The sequence below is a fragment of the Petaurus breviceps genome, unplaced genomic scaffold, assembly GCF_028583685.1.
Source record: "Petaurus breviceps papuanus isolate PSGF00001 unplaced genomic scaffold, PetGlider_PUasm1.0 64, whole genome shotgun sequence".
Classification (NCBI taxonomy): Eukaryota; Metazoa; Chordata; class Mammalia; order Diprotodontia; family Petauridae; genus Petaurus; species Petaurus breviceps.
Window position 1 is genome coordinate 6,536,432 of NW_027186428.1, and position 25,319 is coordinate 6,561,750.

At 36.0% G+C, this 25,319-nt stretch overlaps 1 protein-coding gene across 1 annotated transcript in view; it reads right to left on the reverse strand.

Annotated features, from left to right (window-relative positions):
- HSPA4 (heat shock protein family A (Hsp70) member 4) overlaps window positions 1-25,319 on the reverse strand; it is a 45,675-nt gene that overhangs the window by 5,525 nt on the left and 14,831 nt on the right. Inside the window, exons 4-14 of the mRNA XM_069103841.1 lie at window positions 23,614-23,736; window positions 20,706-20,805; window positions 16,887-17,020; window positions 10,275-10,519; window positions 9,233-9,309; window positions 7,415-7,566; window positions 6,290-6,396; window positions 5,785-5,918; window positions 4,517-4,698; window positions 1,573-1,662; window positions 80-232 (exon numbers count right to left, since the gene is read on the reverse strand). Coding sequence (XP_068959942.1) covers window positions 80-232; window positions 1,573-1,662; window positions 4,517-4,698; window positions 5,785-5,918; window positions 6,290-6,396; window positions 7,415-7,566; window positions 9,233-9,309; window positions 10,275-10,519; window positions 16,887-17,020; window positions 20,706-20,805; window positions 23,614-23,736 — 1,497 coding nt within the window. The remainder of the gene's footprint in view (window positions 1-79; window positions 233-1,572; window positions 1,663-4,516; window positions 4,699-5,784; window positions 5,919-6,289; window positions 6,397-7,414; window positions 7,567-9,232; window positions 9,310-10,274; window positions 10,520-16,886; window positions 17,021-20,705; window positions 20,806-23,613; window positions 23,737-25,319) is intronic.

Sequence of the window (25,319 nt, forward strand, 5' to 3'; positions counted from 1 at the left end):
TCTACTTCATTCACTAAACTCAAACATTTGTTCCAAAGTACTGTCATTAGTTTGCAACTGAGAAAACATGAAAAATTACCTCATTCTCAATGTATAAGTTCAACATTTCTCTTCCTATCTGCCATAACAACTGATTTTCAATAGGGAGATCCACAGTGGTGGTTTTAACTTTTGCTTTCTTGGCTTGAGGTGGCTGATCCATTTTTTTATCTTTGGACCCAGCCTGAGAAGTCTACAAAACAGAAAACAATGACAAACAAACAAGTAAGGACAGACTCTTCAACTTTCATTTGGGCTCTAAAGCAAAGTTTGATCTAAGTCAGTTTGATAGTGGAATTCATTCTTCACCTAGAAATGTGCAAATTACCAGTAGTTAGGTTCCAAATCAAGTCTACAGAAGCCATTTAATCCCACATTGCAGTACGTTGTTAAAAAAAAAACAAAACAGATTTCTGTTTTATGTAGGTTTTAAAACTGCCTTAATATTTATGGAAAAATTTCTGGGAAACTGGAGTCTGCAAAAAACCAGAGCCTTAAAAAAAGAATTATCTTCCCCATCACATATGGAAAATGGCTTCCTTTTTATCTTACTTGCTGGGTAAAGAGTATTATTTCCTTTGACTTGTTGCTGTTTTCACATCCTTGTTGCTAAGTGTTCCTGTAAAAGTCACCTGAACAAAAACCAAATTATCTCTTACAAGCTCCTTCACGAATACAATTTAGATTTGAAAACTGATTTGCATACCTAAAGAAATCCATCCACCAAAATTTGTAATTAACTCATCAAACTGGAATACAAACAATCCTTTTCTAAGGTAAGGTCAATACTTTTTTTTTTTTTAAAGCAATCGGGATTAAGTAACTTGCTCAAGGTTACATGGCCAGTTATTTCTGGGTGTGGTGCTAAGTATCTGAGCCTAGATTTGATCCCCAGGTCATACTGACACTGGAACTGGTGCTCTTACTCGCTGAGCCACCTGGCCACCCCTAAGCAATTGGGTTTCAGTAAAGGTCAATACTTTTTGACACCCCTTCCAAAGTATTTTAAAGTTAAGATGACAAAAATAATACAAGAAGCAAAACAGCATTTCAAAAGACTTTCACTGATATAATAAAAATTAGTGTAAGAATAAAGTTCATAATAGGATCTAATTTAAAAACATGTAGCTGTATCACTTGGATTATTCAATTTAAACTCAGTTATGCTCGTGTTTAAAGAGACACTATACTTATATGAAAATCTAAATCATGCAAATTTTTAAAAATAAAATATCAAAATGAACTACAAAATTCAAGCTTTTGTTGAAAAACCAGCTTTAAACAAATACATAGGGTCTGTGAAATACTTTACTTAAGAGCATTCTAACCAGTCATTTGGATTAGTTACTACTCCAGTAATGTTGAAATTTCCTGATGGCTTGTATTGTAGCCAAATGCTGAGGAATAAGACTGCAAGTGTTGGCCATGGTTAATGTAAACTACAAAATCTATAGAAAAAAATTCTTCGGCACTAAAACAAACCAAAAAGAATTCCTAATTCTGCTTTTTTGGAGATTCAAATGCAATCCATACCTCCATTTCTTCAGATTCTGTCTTATTTTCCCCTTGTATTGGATGTTGGTTTTCCTCAGTTTTCTGTTCATCTTGATCTATCTGCATCTTCTGTGAAAAGATGAGATCAGATTTTATATTATAGCCAAGCCAGAAATATACATACTTTAAATAAAAATGCACTTGGGAAATGTTTCACAAAACCATACAGCACAGATATTCATCTATGGTCAATTCATGGGCTGTAGGCACATCACTGCCTTATACTATATTCTACAAAAGATTATAAATGTTACTAATATCAAAGATTATACCATAAAAAAATTAGAAGAAAAGCTTATTATCTACCTTTCACATATATGGATAAGTGATTTTTTTTTTAACCAAACAAGGGAAAGTGATAATTTCAAAAGATAAAATAGATATTTTCTCGGGGCAACTAGGTGGCACAGTGAATAGAGCACTGGCCCTGGAGTCAGGAGGACCTGAGTTCAAATCTGGCCTCAAACACTTAACACACACACACACACACACACACACACACTAAACTAACTGTGTGACCTTGGGCAAGTCACTTAACCCAAACTGCCCTCCAAAAAGCACAAAAAAAATCTCATTTTATCTTTACAAAAACCGTAAGAAATAAATAACATTATTATCCCCATTTTACAGAAGAAACAGACAGAGGTTTAGTGACTTGCCCAAAGTCACAAAGGTAGTAAATGTCAGGCAGGATGTGAACTAAAGTCTTTCCGATTCCAGGTACAACAGTTTATTCAATGCACAAAGGACATGAACAAACAGTCTCAAAAGAAAAAATGCACACTATTAACAACCATACAAAGGAAGGTTCCTAATGTCTCTTAAATAATAAGAGAAATGCGAATCAAAACAACCCTGAGGTTTTACCTCACACCCTGAAAATTGGCAGAGATGACAAAAGATGGGAATAGTTGATGCTGGAGTGGTTGTGGGAAGACAGTGCATCTTGGCACTAGTGCACTGTTGGTGGAGCAACTACTGTTGAAAGCAAGGTAGAATTAAGTGGAGCCAAGAAAACAATATATTCTATGACTATAACAATGTAAACATAAATAACCATTAAAAAAAAGAGTGCAGCAAATTTATAAAGAACAAACATGGCTGGAGAGAAGAGATGTGAGAAGATGCCCCTGTACCACCCTTTTGCAGAAGTGAAAGGCACATAAAATGTGGGTATACTACTGCACTTATTTTCAGACTCTTTTCAATGCATAAGTTTTACTCATTTCTCCCTCGTCTTCATTTCCTTTTTTATTATTAAAAATATATATGGGATGGCTTTCTGGGAAGATTGTGGCTATTTTTGGTGATGTTAAAAAAAGATCAATAAAAATGAATTTTAAAACCCATAGAAGCAGTTATACTTGTAATGTGAATCAGTTAACTACTTTTAATACCAACTTGAAGATGAACTAATAAATACTATTGAGTACCTACTATATGCCAAGAACTGTGGTGGGAGGAGACACAAAAGTAAAGAATGAAACCATTCCTACTTGAGTTTATATTTTAACTGGAAAAAAAAAAACCCACACCCTTCCCCTCCCAAAAAAAAACCCAACTCGAACACTCTCTCTCTCTCAAAGTCAGGGTGGACACTAGCTGTTTGTGGCAGAACAAGAGGTAACACATGGATCATGATGAAAAGGCAGGCTGGAGGCAGATTATGAAGGGCATAGAACATCAAAAGAGAAGAGTTGACACATGAACCCAGCTGCAAGATGGAAGTCATGGCAGTCATGGCATTTACTGAGTATGGAAATGAGATGGTCAGACTTGTGTTATGGGAGAAATACCTCCTGATTATGTTCATATAGGAGGCAACTTCCACCAAAATAGTTCTACCACAATGCAGAAATTAGAGAGGCAAAAGCCTAGGTTTTATCATCCTTAAGCATAGGTTCAGAGGGATAGAAAAGTAAATCTAGAACAAAACCTAGGATTCTAACAAGGTTTCTTATAGACAAAATTATGTTAAAGTGACAAAGAAATAATTCTTCTATATGTTGCAATCCCATACATTGTTTTAATCTATAAGTTAAAACATTCATAATTCCATGCTTCCTCAACTATCATAAAAGTTCAACAAATTTAGCTAAGCAGAATCATATTCTCACATAACCCTTAAGTGAACAAACTTAATTAAACAGATATATTACAAACTAAGTGCAGTTACAGATTAAAACTACAGTTAGAGGGTTCATAATGGGCTGATTCAGAGAAGGTTTACATGCCTATAGATCAGCATCAGATTTACTTGCCTACAGAATCAGTATCAATACTGATTCTTCCTCAAATCAAATTATTTGGGAAGCCTTGACTCCCTTTTTGATTTTGATTTATCTGAGTAAAGTTTGAGGCCTTAAGTATATTTTCACATCCTAGGAGAAAGGGATCTGACCAACCTCCTCCTCTAAAATAACAAAAACTAATAAAAAGGAAATACAGAAATAATAAATTCCATAAAATCTACATATCATAGTTTCAACAAGATATAACTGAATCTATTATAAAGTGAAATAAGCAGAAATGACCCATTCAAAATCTTCTAAACCTTCAAACACCACAACAAACTAAGCAGAATAAAAACAAAACTACCCATGAGAATCATTTATCTTCTTTTCTGTAACACCAACTATGTTTATGTTTTGATTCTTTTTTTGAAGGGGGAGAGAAGAGGTAATCAGGGTTAAGTAACTTGCCCAGAGTCACATAGTGTCTGAGGCCCCATTTGAACTCAGGTCCTCCTGACTCCAGGGCCAGTGCTCTATCCAATGTGCTAGCTGCCCCCACCAACTGTATTTAACATACAAAGATTATTTTAGACAAGGACCTCAATTTGTCAAATACTAATCATCTAGCCAGTTTGTTACTACTCTTTTACTGGGTTTAGCGTGTTCAGGCTTTTAGGGTCTGAAATTACCTCTTCCTCTTTTGCATGTTGATCGGTTTCCATAGGCTCTTCACATTCATCAGACTTGTGTACTTCCACAAGGGATGCACTAGAAACACTGAAAATACCATGCACATTGACTCGAACTTTTACTTTCACTTTTGAACTGGATCCATCAGTCTGAGGAGTCACCTTCTGAACCAAAAATTGGGCTAAACATATCAGGGACAAAGGAGAACAATGCTTAATTAATAAAAGAAACTGTAAAATAAGCAAAAAGAAATGAGAACAAGAAACTACAAATGGAGATCCAGATTAAAACCAAGCCCTAATACAATTAGTATCCCATGGCACCTGCAAATAATTTTTAATGGTCACTTTAAGTAATGTAAAACTTAAGGGTACTCTCAAAAAAATAGTAAGTTTTGTTAATTCTTGCTTCTATAGCACTCTATTCCTCTTCATTCAAGCCATCCTATTATAGGCCTGCTGATCTGTGCCTGAAATATAAAAGCATCTATAATTATCAAAATGGCTCCACTGTTTCTTAATACTTCAATTTCATCTCACTCCACTGTCTTACCACACAACCTGAAGTCACATTGTCATGGTCATCCACATACCACTTACCTTAATAATTTCCAGTTACTCACTACAGCTAAAATTCAAATTTCTAGCACTCAGGTACCCTCCAACCTACCCCCAACATTATCTCCTACTTCTAAATAGAAACCTTTTGCTCTAAACATGCTCCCCCAAATATGCACTGCCATTTCTATAACTGCGCTTGGGTTATCCTCCTAGTATGAGGTGTTTTCTTACTTCTTAGCACCAAATACAAATCCATGCATTATTCTTCACCAAAGCCTTCCCTAATCAGGATAGCTTGTCAATGATCTCTTCATTCTCTAGAACTACAACTATCATTCCTTTGGCATTTAACATAACCTGAACTGTAACACTTCTTGTATTGTTTACTTATATTCTGTTTCTTTCTAATCAATTATGTGAACATATTATAAGTATTTTCTGATTTAATCAGTTCTGAGCCTCAGTAGGATCAGACCCAAAAGGGCCAAAGAGAGAAGTCATCTTCCATATTTCAGGAATGAATAAATTGAAGACCAGAGAAGGGAAACCAGGTACTGGGTCTTAAAAGTTTTACATTCTTTCCACTGCACCAAATTTTAGAATTTTTACTTATCTCCTAATATTTCTGGATCCCTTAATTCTCCAAGTATACAATAGGAAAAATTCTGCGAATATCCACCATTTTATTCCTAACCCCTTTAAAATACCTATAGCGGGATCTGGGTAAGGTAAATCCTTAGGAGAACTGTAATAGGCCTCAAGATTAAATGGTTCCTTCCTATAAAATGTAAGAACTTTAGAGAATGGGGCTGCATGATTCTTCGGGAAGACTTCACAATCACTAAAAAGGAAAAGAAAGACAAACATTTAGAATAACCATAATATTTTAAAGTACATTCTAACTTTAATTTATTCTTGGCTTTAATCAATTCCAATATTTTTTCTAAAAAACATATTACCATAGTCTGTTAAAAAAAATAAAGATATAATTGAACATAAATTCAGGAAGGGAATAGATTGTCATCTAAAATTTTAATACCTCAAGGCCCCTAGCATGGTGCAAAACTATATATATAAAATATTTATTCTGACAGCTTTTCCGGTGATAAACCTGCCTTATTTAAATCTATGCTATAGACAATTCAATAAAATTGTGAAAGATGCTACAAAGAAGATAGATCCAAGCATTAAATTGCTGGGAGATCTTATTACCTTATTCCTTCTTCTGCTGGGGAATTCCATCGAAGAGATATTGGATATGGTACTACATCAGTTGTAGAAAACTCTCGAACTTTGAAAGCAGGAGACAATATTGCACACTAAAACAACAAATTATCTATTAAAATTTTACAGGTATATATAGTCAAAATAATACTTTAAATTCATTATCGTCATATCTTTAACATTGATTTTTGACAAATATTTATTTGTTCTACCTTAAAAATGAATTCATATATTTGAATATACATTCTTATTGTATTGTGTCAGAATCAGCATTTGCTAAAGTAAATTTTATAAGCCTGTCTTCTGAAAAATTATCTATCTGTATGGCATGGTTCATCTAGAACTTACCAAGTCAACAAAAGACTTCAGTGACAAAGGAATGTAGTTTAACAATGTCTAATTTTAGTTCCTTCCTCCTTTCTGCCAATCAGCACAATATGATTTGTCAAAATTCTAGTAATGACCTAGGTTTAGTTTTAGAGCATATATTTTGCTATTTTTGTAGGCAAATTTATCTTAAATTTCTTAATATGTGCAATTAAGTATTATTTTATTCCAGTAATGTTACTTTCCATTTTAAGAAGTTATGAGGGGGGAGGGCAGCTAGGTGGCATAATGAGTAAAGCGCCAGCCCCAGAGTCAGGAGGACCTGAGTTCGGTTCTGGCCTTAGACACTTAACACACAAAAATACTAGCCGTGTAACCTTGAGCAAATTACTTAATCCCAACTGCCCTCCAAAAGGCCAAAAAAAAAAAAAAAAGTTATGGGGGTGGCTAGGTGGAATAGAGCACCAACCCTGGAGTCAGGAGGCCCTGAGTTCAAATAAGGCCTCAGACACTTGACACAATAACTAGCCTTGTGACTTTGGGCAAGTCACTTAACCCCAATTGCCCTCAAAAAAAAAAAAAAAACAACAAAAAAAGAAGTGATGAAAACAAACATTTCAAAATCTTAATTTGAAGAATAGTTAATATTACTTATATTCTGACACCAAATTGTAATCAAATAGATGGCAGAATAAGCCACTGCCATATTATGTCTCACGAAACAACCTACCCATGGACTTGTGTGAAATTAACTGAAACTACTAGTAGTTCATGAAATCAACTCACCTGCAATGCACACCCTCGTGTGACTGCTTCATCTGCATTTAATGTTGTACTAAGTTCTTTACCAAAGAATTTGCTGATCTTCTCTTTCACTGCAGGGATCCTAGTGGCACCACCAACTATCTCTACTGCATAAATATCCTCTTTCTTTAACTCTATTTAAAAGAATAAAAAGTATATAATATTGCCCAAAATATTTACCTGAATTTTAAAATTTCATTCCCAACTATCTTTTTCATCATTAGCTATGTTAATTAGACAATGAAGGTCCAGAGTGAAGTTAAAAGTACAAATTGAGTCAGAAAGGAAAATTACATGACTGATAATGACAGAACTACACCTAGAATATACATAATATGGCAACCTCTGAATAAGTGATTTTGTTTTCTAACTAGAGGTACCCCAAGATAAGAGTTACCTTGTTGGAGAAACAATGTTCTCACTGGTTATCAGAGCCCCCCATTCTGAATCTATATGCTGGTATAAATAAATATATATATTATATATAAATATGTATATATGGTGGTACAAATAAAATTTCCTAGGAGACAGGAAAGTGTCAGGTGGCACTATCAATCTTGACAAGGTTGTTTTGTTTTGTAAAAAGAGAAAAACCTTTAAGCCAAGATGACATGAATGGCTGTAGCCAAGGCATCCTAAGTGAAAGGAGCTTGTTCTGGGATCGGTCCATCTCCAAAGCTTTCACATAAGTCTACTGCAGCATCTTAACCCCTCTTTCAAGATATCTCTGTTTCTATTCATTAAACAATCATTTATTGGCTTTATGTCTATTGCCTATTATGTGTAAAGCAATCGTGTCTATATCTAACCTCAACTCCTCTCTCTGCAACTGAATCCATTTTCGCTTGTTCTGGCCTTCCTGGTGATAACGGTTGATCACCATCTTCCATAGAAAAGCCTTTCGTATGTATACCTAAGGACAATTATTAGGAACACTCAGCTTCTCTTCTCCAACCTAAATATAGCTTATGTAACTGATGAGTATAAGACTACAAAACTATCTACAAAACTGGGATCTAGGAAGCACATAGAAAACATTACAGAATTTATATTTAAAAAATAGTCAAAGTTAGTATCACATTGTCAAACTTAAAAGACATTTTTTCTGTTAAAAACAGTGGATGAATCCAACTTTTCCAGGGAATGTACTCTGTAAGAAAGTTTGTTGGGAAAAGCCAGTCTATTTCAAAACAAAATGTCAACATTTTTAATTATTTTTTTTTTTTAGAAAGTCAGTGTTAGCTTGTCCAATACTAATAAAATATCAAAATCCCCAAAGGCAATGAGACAATCATTATTAGCATTAAAAAAAAACCTCAGGGGCAGTTAGGTGGCACAGTGAGTAAGAGCGCCGGCCCTCGAGTCAGGAAGACCAGAGGTTCTGGCTTCAGATACTTAATACCCACACAAAATAACAGGCCCTGTAACCTTGGGCAAGTTACTTAACCCCAATTGCTTTAAAAATGACGACAACAACAACAAAAAACCGCAAAACTCTAATTCAGAATATCAATAAAATTTTAATTAAAAAAAAAATAGCCAACATTTTACATATAAGTATCTGAATTATAATTACCAAGGCTTTATCTGGATCCTCTATTTTTGAATTTTCCTAAATATTAGAAAAGGAAAACTTAGGAAGTGATAAAAATCATCCTAAGTAAATCAAATAGCTCCTATTATGGAACTTTTACAGGCAATTGTAGGAAATGGTACTTAAAATGTCTTAAGTTCTCAGTGAAGTAGTTAAATGTTTGGCTTTGAGATATATTTACTTATTACCTAACAATAAGAACTTACTGGCTTGTTCCAAAACACTTCGAAGTGGTGGCTCCACTCTAGCTAAGAGATCATCACACATCTCCAGAAATTTGCTCCTATTTTAAGAAATGACAAGTTAAATTACATTTTCCTTTTAATGAACTACGATTTAAAAAAAAAATCTACTTGCCCCCTTAATACCCTAAGACTTCTGAACTCAGTTGGACTGTGCCGCTTTAAATAGATCTTCGACCACCCAACCCATAGGTACTAATTAGCAGCCTCAATAAAAACTTAAATTCTCCCTTCTACAGCCAAGAAAATAAACCTTCCTTTAATAAAGTTAACAACTGTAAAGTACCATCTTTAATTGCGTCTCACTTCTACTTCATACCTTTGAACAAGAAGTTAGATCATACCTTTCCAAACTTTTCAATCAAGTATCTATTATTAAGCACCCACTAAGAACTGGGCACTCACTTGCTAGTCACTGAAGTTATAATACAAAATACAAAGAATATAATCTGCTCTCAACTTTGTCAAAAAAAGTTTTCATGGCCAAAGGTGGGCTCTGGGTTCTTGACAACTACTCCAAATAAACACAAGCTCAGAGTCTATATACCAACTTAGAAAGACCTGGAGACAGACTATTTGTTGTCAAGAACTAACACATAGAAATTTGAAGAGGCTTATAAGGAAGCCATCAAGGAATGATACCTTCTGAAGGAAAGATTAAATAAATGAATACTTTCAATTTGAAGTATTTGTTCGGACCTATCTGAAAATTTCTAGTTTATGTAGGTTATTTATAGCAATGCTCAGTTAACTCAAACATTAATCAAAAACATGCAAATGAATAGTAGCTTAATTTTATTAGAAATTAATTTCAGTCACAGTGAAAATAAAAAGGTCAGTTTAATCTGAGGTTTCAGCTTTGCTCCTCTCTAAAATTAGATTATTAACCATCTCAAATAAGAATCTCTGATTATATTCAAATTTCAGGTTCATGGTTAAGAATAATACAGTAAAACCTAAGCTTAAAAGTCATTTTTAACCATTATTTTGAAATCCTGAGATATACCTGTTCATAATTCCAGATACATCAACATCATTCATGAAACATTCTATGTTCATAGGGAGATCTGAAGCATTTGCACTCATCAATTTCTTCAGCTTTTCACACTCCTGATAAAGTCGCAACAATGCACGAATTTTGGACTTGATATCTAGTTTATACTTCTTCCCAAATTCTTCACAGAAGTGATTTACTAACATCTCATCAAATTTTCTACCTCCCAATGTTGGATCAAATGCAGTGGCAAGAACCTAAGGAAGAATGTGATTATATTACTCCAATTAGCGATCAACTGAAAAATGTGTTATTATTAATAAACATCAATTCTTCGCACTGACATAGTGCTTTAATGTTGGCAAAACACTTTCTTTACAACAACTCTGTGAAGAAGGGAGATTATCTGCTTAAGTTAGTACCCAAAGAGGATAAAAACAAACAAAAATTGGAAAAAACAAACTCAATGTCTTTACATGACAGGTGCAATCTTCTAAATAAAAGGAAGTTTGGTCCTTTTAATACTGGACATCCTAAGAATCTTAGTGCTGTTCTAAGCTTTGGAAGCTTACAGTCCCTCCAGCTTCACCAAACTTCCCATCTCTACTTATTGACAAGGTCCTAATATATCCCTTGACACAGGAGACTGGGTGCCTTTGCACTAAATTCTAAAAGTTTAACACTTGAAAAAGCATTATGGGGGTGGCCAGGTAGCACAGCAAGTAAGAGCATCGGCCCCAGTGTCGGGATGACCTGGGAATTGAATCCAGGCTCAGATACTTAGCACCACACCCAGAAATAACTGGCCATCTAACCTTGAGCAAGTTACTTAACCCCAATTGCTTAAAAAAAAAAATAGCATTATGAAACTGGTTTTAAACATCAACTATTTATATTTGAGTACATTAAATACACTAATTTTTATCATATGAAATACACTGGGTATATATAAAATTCACTGGTCACTTACTGCATGTCATTTTCTTTTTGCCTATTTATTGCTATATGTCCACATGCACATTTCTCCCCCTTTATAAAAAATTGTTGATATGTAAGCTATTCTTTTTTTTTTTTTCCATATTTTTGCTTTTTGGAGGGCAATTGGGGTTAAGTGACTTGCCCAAAGTCACACAGCTAGTAAGTGTGTCAAGAATCTAAGGCCAAATTTGAACTCAGGTGCTCTGGACTCCAGGGCTGGTGTTCTATTCACTGTGTTACCTAGCCACTCCCATGTAAGCTATTCTTACCTTCCTGCTTCCATTTTCCTCAAATTTTTATAGATCTTTCCATAAACACTTACATATCCCCAAGCTTATGTATCACAGAATCAAAGAATTTCAGAGCTTAAAGGAACTTTAGAGTTCACTGAGTCCAACCCAGACCTGAAAAACAATTCCTTCTAAACATTAAAATAAATGCCACACAGCTGTTTCCTCAAGAACTCTTTATCATTAGGGTGGCTAGGTGGCGCAGTGAGTAAAGCACCCCAGCCCTGGAGTCAGGAGGACCTGAGCTCTTCTGGCCTCAGACACTTAACACCCACACAAAAATACTAGCAGTGTAACCTCAGGCAAGTTACTTAACCCCAACTGCCCTCCAAAAGGCAAAAAAAAGAACTCATCATGAGAAATCTATCACTTCCAGAAGCAGCCCACCCATTCACAGAATCACAGAATAAGTTGGAAGAACTCTCATTTTAGAGGTAAGGTAACTTTCTTCCCAAGGTCAGAAAGGAGTAAGGTTCAGATTTAAGACTTAAATATAGGTCCCCTAATTCCAAATCCATCTATCTTTTACACTTAACCACACTGTCCTCCTACAATGTGCTATGGAAAGCCTGTTTTTGCTTGAATCAAGCTTAAATTTAATCCTTGAAATCTCTACACCAATGCTGCCTGAACAAAAAGAACTACACAATCCTCCTCCAACATGACCACCCTTGCAAAATTCAAACACAATTATCAGTCCTGACTCCCCAGCCCACCCACCAAAATTTCTTTTCTGAGTTGAACATCCTCAGTTCCTTAAAACTGGTCTCATGACAAGGAATCAAAGCCCTCCACTGACACAGAACTGTAAGAAAGCATAACTTAACGCCTGATTCCTGAAATCTACGCTTCCCTGAACATAGCCCAAGTCTGCATTAAGTTCTGGGGGGGGGGGTTTGGTTGCCACATTACACTGCTACCTTATAATGATCTTGACTTTTGCCCCAATGAAGCTCCTAGCTCTTTTTCAGACAAACTACTATCTAACCATGCCTCCCTTCATCTTATATTTATGAAGTTAAATTTTTTGGGCACAACAGTAAATATGCTACATTTATCACTACTGAATTTCATTTTACCAGACTGAAATCACTGTTGCAGACTGCCTAGATTTTCAGGGATATATCATATCAGCTATCTCTCCCATTATCAAGTATCTGAGAATGATGGCATCTATGTTATTATCCAAGTCACGATAAAAATACTAAGTAACATAAGGCCAATTAGAGCTCTCTGGAGAACCTCTTTCAAAACTGACACTGAACCAATTACAAAATAATCTTTGGATCTGGCCATTTAACCAGTTTGAAATCCATTTAACAGTACAATTGTCTAGTCCACATCAATCCATCTTTTCTACAACATATTATGAAAAATAAATGCTATACCAAAAAACCAGGCAAATCATATCTACATAGCCTTCCCACGATAAGCCTGTATTGTAATCTTTTAAAACAAAGGAAATCAAGTTAGACTAAAATGACTTGCTGAAGCCAAGGTTATTTCTAATTATCATTTCCTCTTCTAGTTGCCAACCATCTTTCTGATAGAACATTTTAGAATTCTGACAGGGAGTGAAGTCAAACTCACTATGATATACAGGGCTCCACAATTATCCCCTTTTCTAAAAATCAGAATGCTTGACCTTCTTTAGCCCCAAGATATTTTTTTACCTGCCACAATCTTTCAAAGATAAAGAGTAGCTCAGCAAAATCTGCCAGTTCTGGAATTACACTATTCTCACTATGTTGATACATTATGACTTAGTCATCCTTTCCCCAACTATAGGACACTTCAGTTTCCAGGTTTTTGCAATAACAATGTTACTATAATGTTTTACTATTATACCTTTTTTCTCCGATAATACTCTCCAAGTAAATTCTCTCAATAATAAGATTACTGGGGCAAGTTTGTTTTTTTAAATAACTAAAACGGTTTTCTATCAGATTTTTCACACAGACAGTGTGGTTAAGTGTAAAAGATAGATGGATTTGGAATTAGGGGACCTATATTTAAGTCTTAAATCTGAACCTTAGAATCTAAAGATTCCACTATTTTGAAAGTAACTGCAGCAGTATGTGGCTTTGTTTTATGGCATTTAAATTAGTTTTTTGGGGGCTGCTAGGTGGCGCAATGAATAAAAGCACCAGCCCTACAGTCAGGAGGAACTGAGTTCAAATTCGGTCTCAGACACTTAGTACTTACTAGCTGTGTGACCTCGGGCAAGTCACCTAACCCCAGTTGTCCTGCCTTCTCCCCTCCAAAAAGCAAAAAAAATTTTAAATCTATCTTACAATGTCTTCCCCAATTGGTTCTTTGTATCTTGATTGTACAGTTTACTACAAAAGAAATTTTTAGTATTTTAATAAAAAACCAGCATTTCAACCTAATCCTTACTAAATTCTACTTATATTTTTAACCTTTAAATTCTCACAACTAGAATTTAACACTACCTTCTTCCATCTTTTAAAAAATTGGCCTTTATGTTTAAAGTTTATAATCCAATTAGAATTTTAATATGTTATAGATCAAACTTATTTTTCTAATGACAATAATAGTAGTAATTTGCCTAATGAAGGAAGTCTTCAGGTTTTATTTTTAAATCGAACACCCATATTTTACTACTTGGAGACTATTCTATTCAAAATCAACACGAGGTGGTCAAGGTTGTTGATTTCAAAGAGGACCAATGACATCACAAGATGATGTCTTGACTCATGTGTGAATTGGATTTAAGTGAGGTAGAGTGATCAGTCTCACTCCTCCCTTCTGAGTCATCCAAGTCAGTGACAAGACAAAAGTCAGGAGGAGACTGGCAATGGCCAAGGATGCATTGGATAACCTTGGCATCTTCAACATCTGACCTAGCTCTAAGAGCTCCACAGAGCCTGCCTTCATATCCTTGGGGAAAGACACCCCTCCCCCTCAACTAACAGGCAGGTTTGTGGCCCATCGGTTATTCTCAACATGGTTTAGCCTATATGCCAAGATTGTTTACCAGGATGTGGCTGCTACACTTGCTACAGGTTCTTGGGAGTCACAGATGAGACTTGGGTGAAGGTGGACACCAACGGTGAACAAGCAGCCCTGAAAAGGGTTTGGCAAGCGCTCACACACGTACTAGTCTCCTAGAACACTCCATATACCCCACAGTGTCAAGGTAGTCTCAGTGTGAAAAAAGGGGGAGAATCTACTCATGAGTTGGAGGGAACTCCTATAAGCACTGGGCATGGTCTAGGGAAGACCAACCCACAGGCTTGAGGTATAACTTGCCAGTGAGGATGGGCTGAATATGCAGGAACCACATGCAGGTCTTACTTTTGCTCATCTACTTCGGAATCCCAAAAATAAGAGCCTTCTATCTTCCCTGTCCCACAACTGATGGTGGGGCCTGACCAAGACAGGACCTGAATGTTTGTAATGTAATGCTAAACAAAGCACTTTTTATTTGCTCCTAGAGGCAACAGGGAGTCACTAGAATTTATTGAGTAGGGGGAGAGACATGGCCAAACATGTTTTAGGAAAATCATTACAATCAATTTTTAGGCAATCATGCAAACAGAAACAGGTACCTAAGCTTTCCTACTTAATAAAAACAAAAGGCTCCAATCAATTTTCAGATTAGCAAGAAAAATAAGGGGCAGCTAGGTGGCACAGTGAAGGGAGCCCGTAGTCAGGAGGACCTGAATTCAAATCTGGACTCAGACACTTAACATTTACTAGCTGTATAACGTTGGGCAAGTCACTTAACTCCAATTGCCCTGCCTTCACCCCTTCAAAAATGGAAGAAAAAAAAACTTTAAGCTTTGCAAAGTGCTTTACATTTTATCCTAACAATTCTTGATGTAGATGCTGTTATTAGCCCCATTTTGCAGATGAAGAAACTGAGATTGACAGACAAGTGACAGCTAGAGTCTGAGGCTGAATTTGAACTCAAGTCTTCCTGACTCCAGGCTGCAACTCATTATAGTGAGGTTTAACATGAGCATTATCTGGAAGATGGTGAGTTTGCCAAGAGAGTACAGATAAAGAAGAAGAAATGTCCAGAACACAGTCTTGGGGTACACACACACAGTTGGGTGAATGTGGATGATGATCCAACAAAGACAACTGAGAAGGAATGGACATGTGGAGAAGAATCAAGAGACTCTCTAAGGAGAGTCTATCATGTACAATGTGTTTATCAGTATCAAATGTAGCAGAGTTCAGAAAGGATGAGACTCATTGGTAACTTTGGAGAGAAAAGTTTGATTTGAGTAATAGAAGTCAAAAGACATTACAATAGGCTAAGTAAGAAAAAGAAAGAAGAGAAGTGTAGGCAATAAATTTAGAGAACTTTTTCTAGGAATCTGGTTCTGGAAAAGTAATAAAGATAAAAGAGAAGAGTTGAGTGATGGTCAAGTGAGTATTTTGGTTTGGTTTTTCCTCCTAAGAATGGAGAAGACATAAGTATGTCTGTGGAGTAGGGAGAGAGACTGTGAACTAAGAAAAGATGAAAATAAGACAAAGGAGAGAGAGATTAAGGAAAAGAAGAGAAACTGATGATAAAAGAGGAAAAAAGGGAGACATTCAAGATGAGAGAGAGATGATTGCAGGGGCAACCTACCAGAGGAGATAGTAGGGAATAAATGGTACATCTAAAGGGGTTGACTTCAGAGAGAAAGAAAATAGTAGACAGACAGAATGAGGGATGATGTAAGGAATTTTAAGATACAGAGTAGAAGCTATTATCAGGCATAACAGCTAATATTTACATAGTACATTAATATTTGCAAAGAACTTTACATATAGTATCTCATTTAATATCTGATATATATTGCATTTGGTATTTAGTATATCAATAGCCCTGTGAGGTGTTATTATTATCCCCATTTTGCATATGATAAAACTAAGATTCAAAGAAGTTATCTGGGAACAAGAAGGAAAGAAATAAGCATTAATATAGTACCTACTTTGTACCAAGACTGTGCTAAGAGTTTTTACATATATTATCTCATTTGATCCTCACAACAACCCATTGTACTGCCAGATGTCTCTACAGTTAACTTATTTGTCTAAAGTCACAGGGTTAATCAATGCCTGAGGCAGAATTAGAATTCAAACATTCCTGTGTTCAAGTACAATGTTCTATCTACGTGCTTTAGTCTTTAGTACCTATCTTAACTTTTAAAAGACCTATAAGAACAAGGCTCTATGGTGATACTATACTACTTTAGTACACAAATCATAAAAGCCTAAAAGTAATTTTAATGAGTTGGTACAAATAATTTAATACTAGATTTATCTCAAAATCCATCCCCACCCACCCACCCAAATACCACAATCACATAACCCCTGATAGAAAAGGGATATTAACTTTGAGTTTTCCTTTGTTGAATGCACACACAGACACTTGGTAGGCAGAATGTCCCATGTCAACAAACACAACATTTCTTGGTTTCTCTTCCAGGGCAGGCAGATCTTGTTTATAGATTCCATATGCAAGGGCAACTAGAGAAAAGAGAAAATGTTCTAAGTTTATTAAAACATACTATCATTCAATGGCAGGCAATATTTTACAACAGTAAAATTAGAGGCATTAAAATGGGAACACTGTGAGATATAAAGGAAAAATATTTAAGAGAAATAGTTTCTTACATAGTAGAAATTAAGACTTAAAAGAACTGGCCTTGATCTTAACTAGTTATATGACCAAAGCAAGTTACTATTCTTTCAACTTCAGGTGCCTCATGTGCAAAATGCATATACTTGTACTAAAAGTATTAACAAACAGCATTATCTTCAGGAAAGTGCTATGTAAACCTTAGAACATTATACATAAATGAAAATGCTTTGAGGTTTTGTTTAATTCACTGACTTTCCCTCCACAAGAGGCCAGAAAATGTGAATTACCACAAATATTCTTAAAAGCAAAGTTTCTTAAAATTTGTGCTTAAGATACTCTGTATCTTAAAATTTGACTTTTGCTTCTTGAAGCATCAGGAGTCAAAATCAGAGCCTTTTCTTTATATAGTATCACTACCAAACTGTCATTTTTCCTTTATAATGCCCTCATTATTATGTCCTCCCCCCTCTCTTCTCCTCCAATGCCTTCACCCAGGAATCCTGACCCCAAGCTGTCCCTGTTCCTTTTACTTCCTCCTCCCTAGCCCAGCTATCTTGTCAAGCTCTCCTGAGCAGCTCCTACCCAGGTCCTCTGCTACTGAAAGACTAAACAATTAGAGGAGAAACAATTACTGAACCAAACAATAGTTTTGACATTGTACTATAGATCTTTTCAATTTTCTTTTTTAAAAAGTAATTTATTTTTCAACTAATAGTATAATAGTATTTAACATTCCCCCCCCCCTTTTTTAAAAAAGTAATTGGGGTTAAGTAACTTGCCCAAGGTTACACAGCCAGTTCTTTTTGTGTGGGTGTTAAGTGTCTGAGGCTGGAACCCTTGGGGCCAGCACTTTACTCACTGCACCACCTAGCAACCCCCCAACATTCACTTTCATACTATTTTGAGTTTTAAATTCTCTCCCCCTCCCCAAGATGGTGGGCAATCTGACAGAGGCTCTCTATATACATTCACGTTAAACATATTTTCACATTAGTCATGATGTAAAGAAGAATTAGAACCAATGGGATGAACGAGAAAAAAGAAACATAACAAAAATAGGAGAAAAAATAAATATGTATGCTTCCATCTGCATTCAGATTCCACAGCTCTTTCTCAGGATGTGGACAGCATTTTTCATCATGAATCTTTTGGATTTGTCTTAGAACCTTGCATTGTTGAGAAGAATTAAGTCTATCAAATTTAGTCATCGAACAATGTGGCTATAAATGCATACAATGTTTTCCTGGTCTCCTGGTTCAGCTCAACTCACTCAGTGTCAGTTCCTATATGCCTTTCCAGGTTTTTCTGAAATCTGTCTGATCATTTCTTATAGCACAATAGTATTCCATCACATTCATATAACACAATTTGTTCAGTCATTCCACAACTGATGGACATCCCCATAATATCCAATTCTTTGTCACAAGAAGAGCTGCTATAAATTCAGTTAAATTTTCCAAAATCAAAACAATAAACTATTAATACTAACAAAAAAAAAGATTTCTTTAGCTGTAATTAGGATTTTAATGTGTTTACAAATAATGAGGTTTTAAAAATCCCACTTTTTAAATCAAGGCAGTCACACCAAAGCTCTCAGAGGCTTTTTTTTTTTTTTTTTTTTTTTGGTTAACATTTAGACTCATGATTTCACTGATTTAAGGAAGCTCTTGTTGAGGACACTCCTACTGCTTCACTAGAGTCAACTGCTCAAAAACCTTAGTCTTATGGGCTAGGACACTGAGAAGCTGAATGATCAGCCCAGAATCACACAGTATGTAACAGAGGTAGACTTGAGGCCAGATCTTCTAAGTCAGCTCTATCTGCTAATGCCACAAGTGAACTAAATCACAGAAGGCAGCCTGACATTAGTGATAAGGCTGGACTTGAAATTATGGGACCACTTTGCATCTAGGCATTTGGTAACTATGTAACCAAGGGTAAGTTATAACCTCATAAAGCCTCAATTTATTTATGAATAAAATGAAAATATTAGTGCTCACACTATCTATACCATACAAAGCTATTGTAAGGATAGCACTTTACAAATCTTAAAGCACTATATAAGTGTAACTTATCACTTACTTCCTACAAGTTTAACCAAGACAAAACAAAGGTTAGATGTATTATTCAACAATTATCAATAAGAACATTTCATATTTAAACTTGTTTTTATTGTTACTAGCCTAGTTTCACCAAAACCCCAGATGAAATGTCCTGTCCTATTTTGTTACAGGTAACCTGATATACTGCTTTATGAATTAGCTAGAATGCCGAAAAGCTTGAAGTCTTCTAAATAAAATTAAATCAGTTTGTATAGGAAACCACTATGTAACTAAGTAACTGGTGAATGAGGGTAGGAAATCAAGAGAAAAAATAGTAGCAACAAGAAAAGACAGGTTCATATCACTGATTTAGTCAAAAGAACTTAAAGGGGTGGCTAGGTGGCGCAGTGAATAGAGCACTGGCCCAGGAGTCAGGGAGACCTGAGTTCAAGTCAGGCCTCAGACACTTAACACAAAAACTAGCCATGTGACCTTGAACAAGTCATTTAACCTCAATTGCCCTCCCCCCAAAAAAAAGCAAAAAAAAAAAAAAAAAAGTTTAGTATTTATTTAGAAAAAAAAAAAGTATATTTTGGGGTGGCTAGGTGGCACAGTAAGTAAAGCTCCAAGCTCCGGCCCCAGAGTCAGGAGGACTGGAGTTTGGTTCCAGCCTCAGACACTTAACACCCAAACACACACAAAAAAACTAGCCATGTAACCTTGGGCAAGTTATTTAACCCCAATTGCCCTCCAAAAGGCCAAAAAAACAAAACAGAACTTAAATGTTAGACAGTATCCAGCCCACCTCCTATACCTTCTACACTTAAAAGAACTGTGTAACTCAGACATTATTCCCAAAATCAAAACAAAAACAAAGCTAATAATCAATTGCCTTTTGTGATAAAATATGACCCAATTACGCATTATACAATCCTTATGAGGTTAAATTATGCTCAATGTGGTCTGTTTTCTAAGGCAGGAATGCAGACTAATATAAACCAATGTCAGAAATATCTGCACAGCATTCTTACACAATTAAGCTGAACGCTCCAATTAATAAAGATTTTAACTATGGCTCTAGTTCAGAAATTTGTAACTTAGCAAGATGCCTTGAAAATGTGAACAATACCAGTTTTAATACTACAAACACACAAATATATCATCCTTATCACCATTCAAATCATAGGCATTTTTTACTATATTTAACGATAAGTGTTGTTCCTCTGTTTTGTGTTGTAAGATGAAATCAAGTACTAAAATAATTCCTCACCTCAAGAAGCTTACAACTAGAGAGATAAGACAAATGCCAATTAATATGCAAAGATAGAAAGTGCCAGAGTGAATGGTAAAAATTTAAGTATTCAAAAAAGGGCCTGATTATTAATGGCTGGAATATTCAGAATGTCTCCAGGAAAAGATGAAATTTGAGTTGGAAAGGAAAACATTCCAAAAGCAGAGTACAGAACAAAACAGTATCATCTGATGACTTTATTTACATTAGACAGTCAAGCCCTGCATTCCCTTTTACCTGCAGTAGTTTCATTCATCAATCGCAGACAATTAAGACCAGCAATCTGGGTTGCATCCAGTACTGATCTTCTCTCAGCATCTGTATAGAAACAAGGTACCTACAAAAGATAACAAAATTATAACAAGAAAAATCCTTGCACTTGCTTAAATGAGATAAAACACAATGCTTTGTAAACCTTAGGGCACTATATAAATGCTATTTTTATTGTTACTTGGCTCAAACTACAATGCCACATTATGGATATGATCATATGCCTTCCAGCTCTAACAGCCCAAATGACTTTTCATACAATGCATGTACTTTATTCCACAGAACTGGTTATCAGAAAACATCAGCATAAAAAAGCCTGAAGCCCAGCACAGTGTCCCCTTCACCCATAGGTGAGCAGAATCTAAATTTAACATAAAGTTCAGAGTGAAGAAAAGACTGAGAAAATGAGCAAATAACAACAACAAAAAAGAACTTGACAGGTGGCAGGAAAGATAAGACCAAGACATAAACTTAGAAGACAACAATGTGAAAACAGCTACAAACAAAACCTCAAAGAAAAAATGCTAATTGGAAACAAGGTTACCAAAAGTTAAAGAGTTAACAAAAAAAGGTGGCACAGTGAATAGTGCACCAACCCTGGAGTCAGGAGGATCTGAATTCAAATCTGGCCTCAGACACTTGACACAATTACTAGCCATGTGACTTTAGGCAAGTCACAACCCCAATTACCCTCCAAAAAGAAAAAGATAAAATAAAAAGAGAAAGATAAGCCTGGTAGAGGAAAAACTGGGAAAAGAAATGAGAGATGCAAGAAAATCACGCAAGGAGAACTAATTAACAGCTTGGTAAAAGAGGTACCAAAAATGCCTAAGAAAATGACACCTTAAATGGGATGGGCCTAGGACCTCTCCACTATGGGCCAGATCAGGGAGCCATGGATGTGGGACATGTGCCCTTTACCCCCCAGGGCCTTCCCTAGCAATCTTCTCCCCTTGTTCACCAGTAGACCTTTATCCTCCTCCCTCCCCTCATCCCTTCAAGCTGCACTTTATTTATTTGGTTCTTGCTTTGGTGATTGGGGTGGAAGGGAGGCTGTGGGGGAAGTGACCAGGACTGGGAGGCCTATAAATCTCCCTGAGCTTACCAACCTGCTTGCCTGACCACTTGCCCACTCACCCACGTGGTTTTTAGTTTCTACAATAATGTGCTAAGCTTCACCCCTAACCCCTATCCCCACTTAGACCTATACCCCAAGTGGAGGTCTAGACCCCTTTTAGGCCTGGTCTTAGCCCCATCAAGTAGATGAGTTGCTGCCAGTTCTTCTGACCTATCTCCAGGAAGATCCTGGGGCCTTCACAACCAAGGGTTCTGGCTGCCTCCAAGCTGCTTCACAGGGCAGTACCATAGGCTGGCAGGCCATGGTTGCCCCTCTGCCCTTTCAGACAAACTGAAAGACAGTAATACCCTTGCCCAGCCTGCTTCAATGTACAAAAGAAACTCTCTGTGCCCACCCCTCCCCCCCACAAAAAAAGAAAATGACACCTTAAGCAGAATTGGTCAAATAGAAAAAGTATAAAAGCTCACTGAAGAAAATAACTCCTTAAAATTAGAATTGTGTGGGTGGCTAGGTGGTCCAGTGAATAGAGCACCAGTCTTGGAGTCAGGATGCCCTGAGTTCAAATCCAGCCTCAGACACTTACAAGCCGTGTGACCTTGGGCAAGTCGCTTAAACCCCCAATTGCCCTGCTTTCCCCCTCCACAAAAACAAACAAAAAAATTAGAATAGGGCAAGCAGAAGCTAATGATTCCATGAGACTTTAAGAAACAAAGTCAAAAGAATGGGAAAAAAATAAATGTGAATTATCTCATTGGAAAAACAACTGACCTAAAAAACAGAGAAAGAGATAATTTAAGAATTATTAGGACTTGAAAGCCATGATCAAAGTAAGAGCCTAAACAATCATCTTCCAAGAAATTATCAAGGAAAACCGCCCTGATATTCTACCAACAGTACAAAACAGTAATTGAAAGAATCTACCAATCCCCTCCTAAAAGATATCCCCAAATGAAAATTCTCAGTATTTTTGCCCAACTCCAGAGCTCCATGTCAAGAAGAAAATATCAGAGTCAGAAAGAGAAAAATACAAATATTCTGGAGTCACAGTCAGGATCACACTACTCAAGTGAGAGATAAAAGCATGGGAACACACTGAAACCTCCAAGGAAATGGAGAAAGGTCATAAGAATTGCTAAATACCCTGAATGATTCCCCCCAAAATTCAGATTATATCCCATATTATAGTTTACTAACTTAGGGAAGGACTAGCTACATCTCACACAGATTTTCATCAAAAGTTACCGGGGGAAAGAATGAACATGTTGGTCCTTAACACTTTGAAAGTCAGTTAACTTGATAAATTCTCTTATGAAGAACATCTTACTCCCTAACCACAAAGGAGTTATTTTGTATCTAAGGATTGATCAAGATCTGTTACAAAATAAAAATTTCCATTTGAAGTCCATCTAAAAAAAAATAGCTAAAGAATGTGAATGACACTTATACAAGTAAACACTAAAAACTAATACCCTAAGTGAATGACAATTATGCAAGTAAACACTAAAAACTAATACCCTAACATCAAATAAAAATTATAGGTAGTGTGGTATTAGAAATAAAGAGCTGGGTTCTAATTCCATTTCTATTAGTCGGCTATTAGGCAAATCACTTCCACTCTCTGGACTTTGGTTTTCCCTTTCAATAAAATAAGGCAGCTGGACTAATTTTTAGCATCCTCTTCCAAGCTTTAATGTCTTGGGGGAAGGGGGGCAGGGAAAGTGTCCTATGATTGAATTTCACTTGTAAGTACCAGCTTTTAAACAAATGCTTCTTTAAAATGAATCCCTGTTAACTTACTGAAACTACACAGTCAACAACAGGTTTCTTCAGGGCATTTTCTGCAGTTTCCTTTAGTTTGGACAAGAGCATTCCTGTGACCTGCTCAGTGGTAAAATTTCGCTCTTCCTCCATATATGTTACCTACAGGAAAAAATTCAGAAGTCAAAAATAAGAAAGATAGTTATACTGACTAAATAGCTACAACTAAAAATTATTTAGACCATATTTTATCATCTTAGAGGTAAATCAACTTTGCATTCATTCCGTCTACTCAATAAATTTTGTGTTTTAGAATCTATGAACTGTCCTAGGTTGGTGATTTTAACATTGTCAACAAATAATTAAAATGGAAAAAAAATATTTTACTTAGGAAAAACCTTGGAATAAACAATTTCTGATTTGTCTTCAAAGATTCTTGCTCTTCTCCTGTTTACCCCTATGTGCATGGCACTAAGACTTGGGATCACTAAGAAAACGGAACCTATAATGATGGACAAATAGGAAAGACTGGGATTATTACCTACTACTTCCAAGTTTTAAAAATTAGAAATGAATTCATTGCAATCCTTCTTTCCCAATACTCCCAAGGTTTCTCTAATAATCAAGGGGGGGAAACCCAAGAATTTCTAAAACAAAAAAATAACTTAAATCCAATGTTTCATGGAAGTCAGCATGAGTTCAAGAAGGCCGTGAAAGTGAAGCAGATCCTACCAAAGCAGAAAGGCTTCAAGTACAAATCCAATCACATCCTCCTATTATGACCACCATAAATTTAGAGGCTCATCACCACAAGGTTGGTCAACCAGTGGAAAGTGTAGTGGATACAGAAAATCATGAAAGGCTTATGTTAAGGTATAAACAATTTACAACGTCCATCAATAAAGGCAGTATATTCACTGGAAAATTTCTTTTTTGAAATACAGTACTGCTTATACAGTACTGTTAGGCTGCCAGGCATGTACACTATTTTAATTTTCTTTTCTTTTTTTGCTTTTTGGAGGGGGAAGGTAGGGCAATTGGGGTTAAGTGACTTGCCCAAGGTCACACAGCTAGTTTTTTGTTACGTGTCTGAGGCCAGATTTGAACTCAGGTCCTCCTGACTCCAGGGCCGTGCTCTGTGCCACCTAGCCAACTAATTTTCTTACGTCTAACTGTACAAGATGCATCCACAGTATCAGCTTCTCAAAAGGCAGATGTGGGATGAAGATAACAAAAAATTGTCTAACAAGATAGAGCTATTCAAAAGTAGAAGAGGCTAACTTGGGAGTAAAAGGTTCCCCATAACTAGATCATCAAGCAAAAGTTAGCTGAGTAAATACTGGAGATGGGGATGGATTTCAGTATCGGTCAGACCAAATGGTTTCTTAGATCCTTTTTAACTCTAATATTCTGTGAAATTTTTCTCAAGTGATCCATTAACTGTTCAGCTTCATTTTTATCTTTGTATTTCTAACATTTAGAAATGTTACCATCTAATAGTCCCTAACATTTAGGAGGCACTGAAATGCTTACTGATTTCTACTTTAACTATAAATGTCACAATCTTCTCTTTCAACACTCATGACTCAGCAAAGGCTCATTCATCCATGGATTCCACCATCACCTCTACATAGGTCATTCATATATATATATATATATATATATATATATATATATATATATAAAAGTTTCTCTAGCTACCTAGACAATAAAGGAAATGCCCAAAACGAAAACCAAAATGCCTA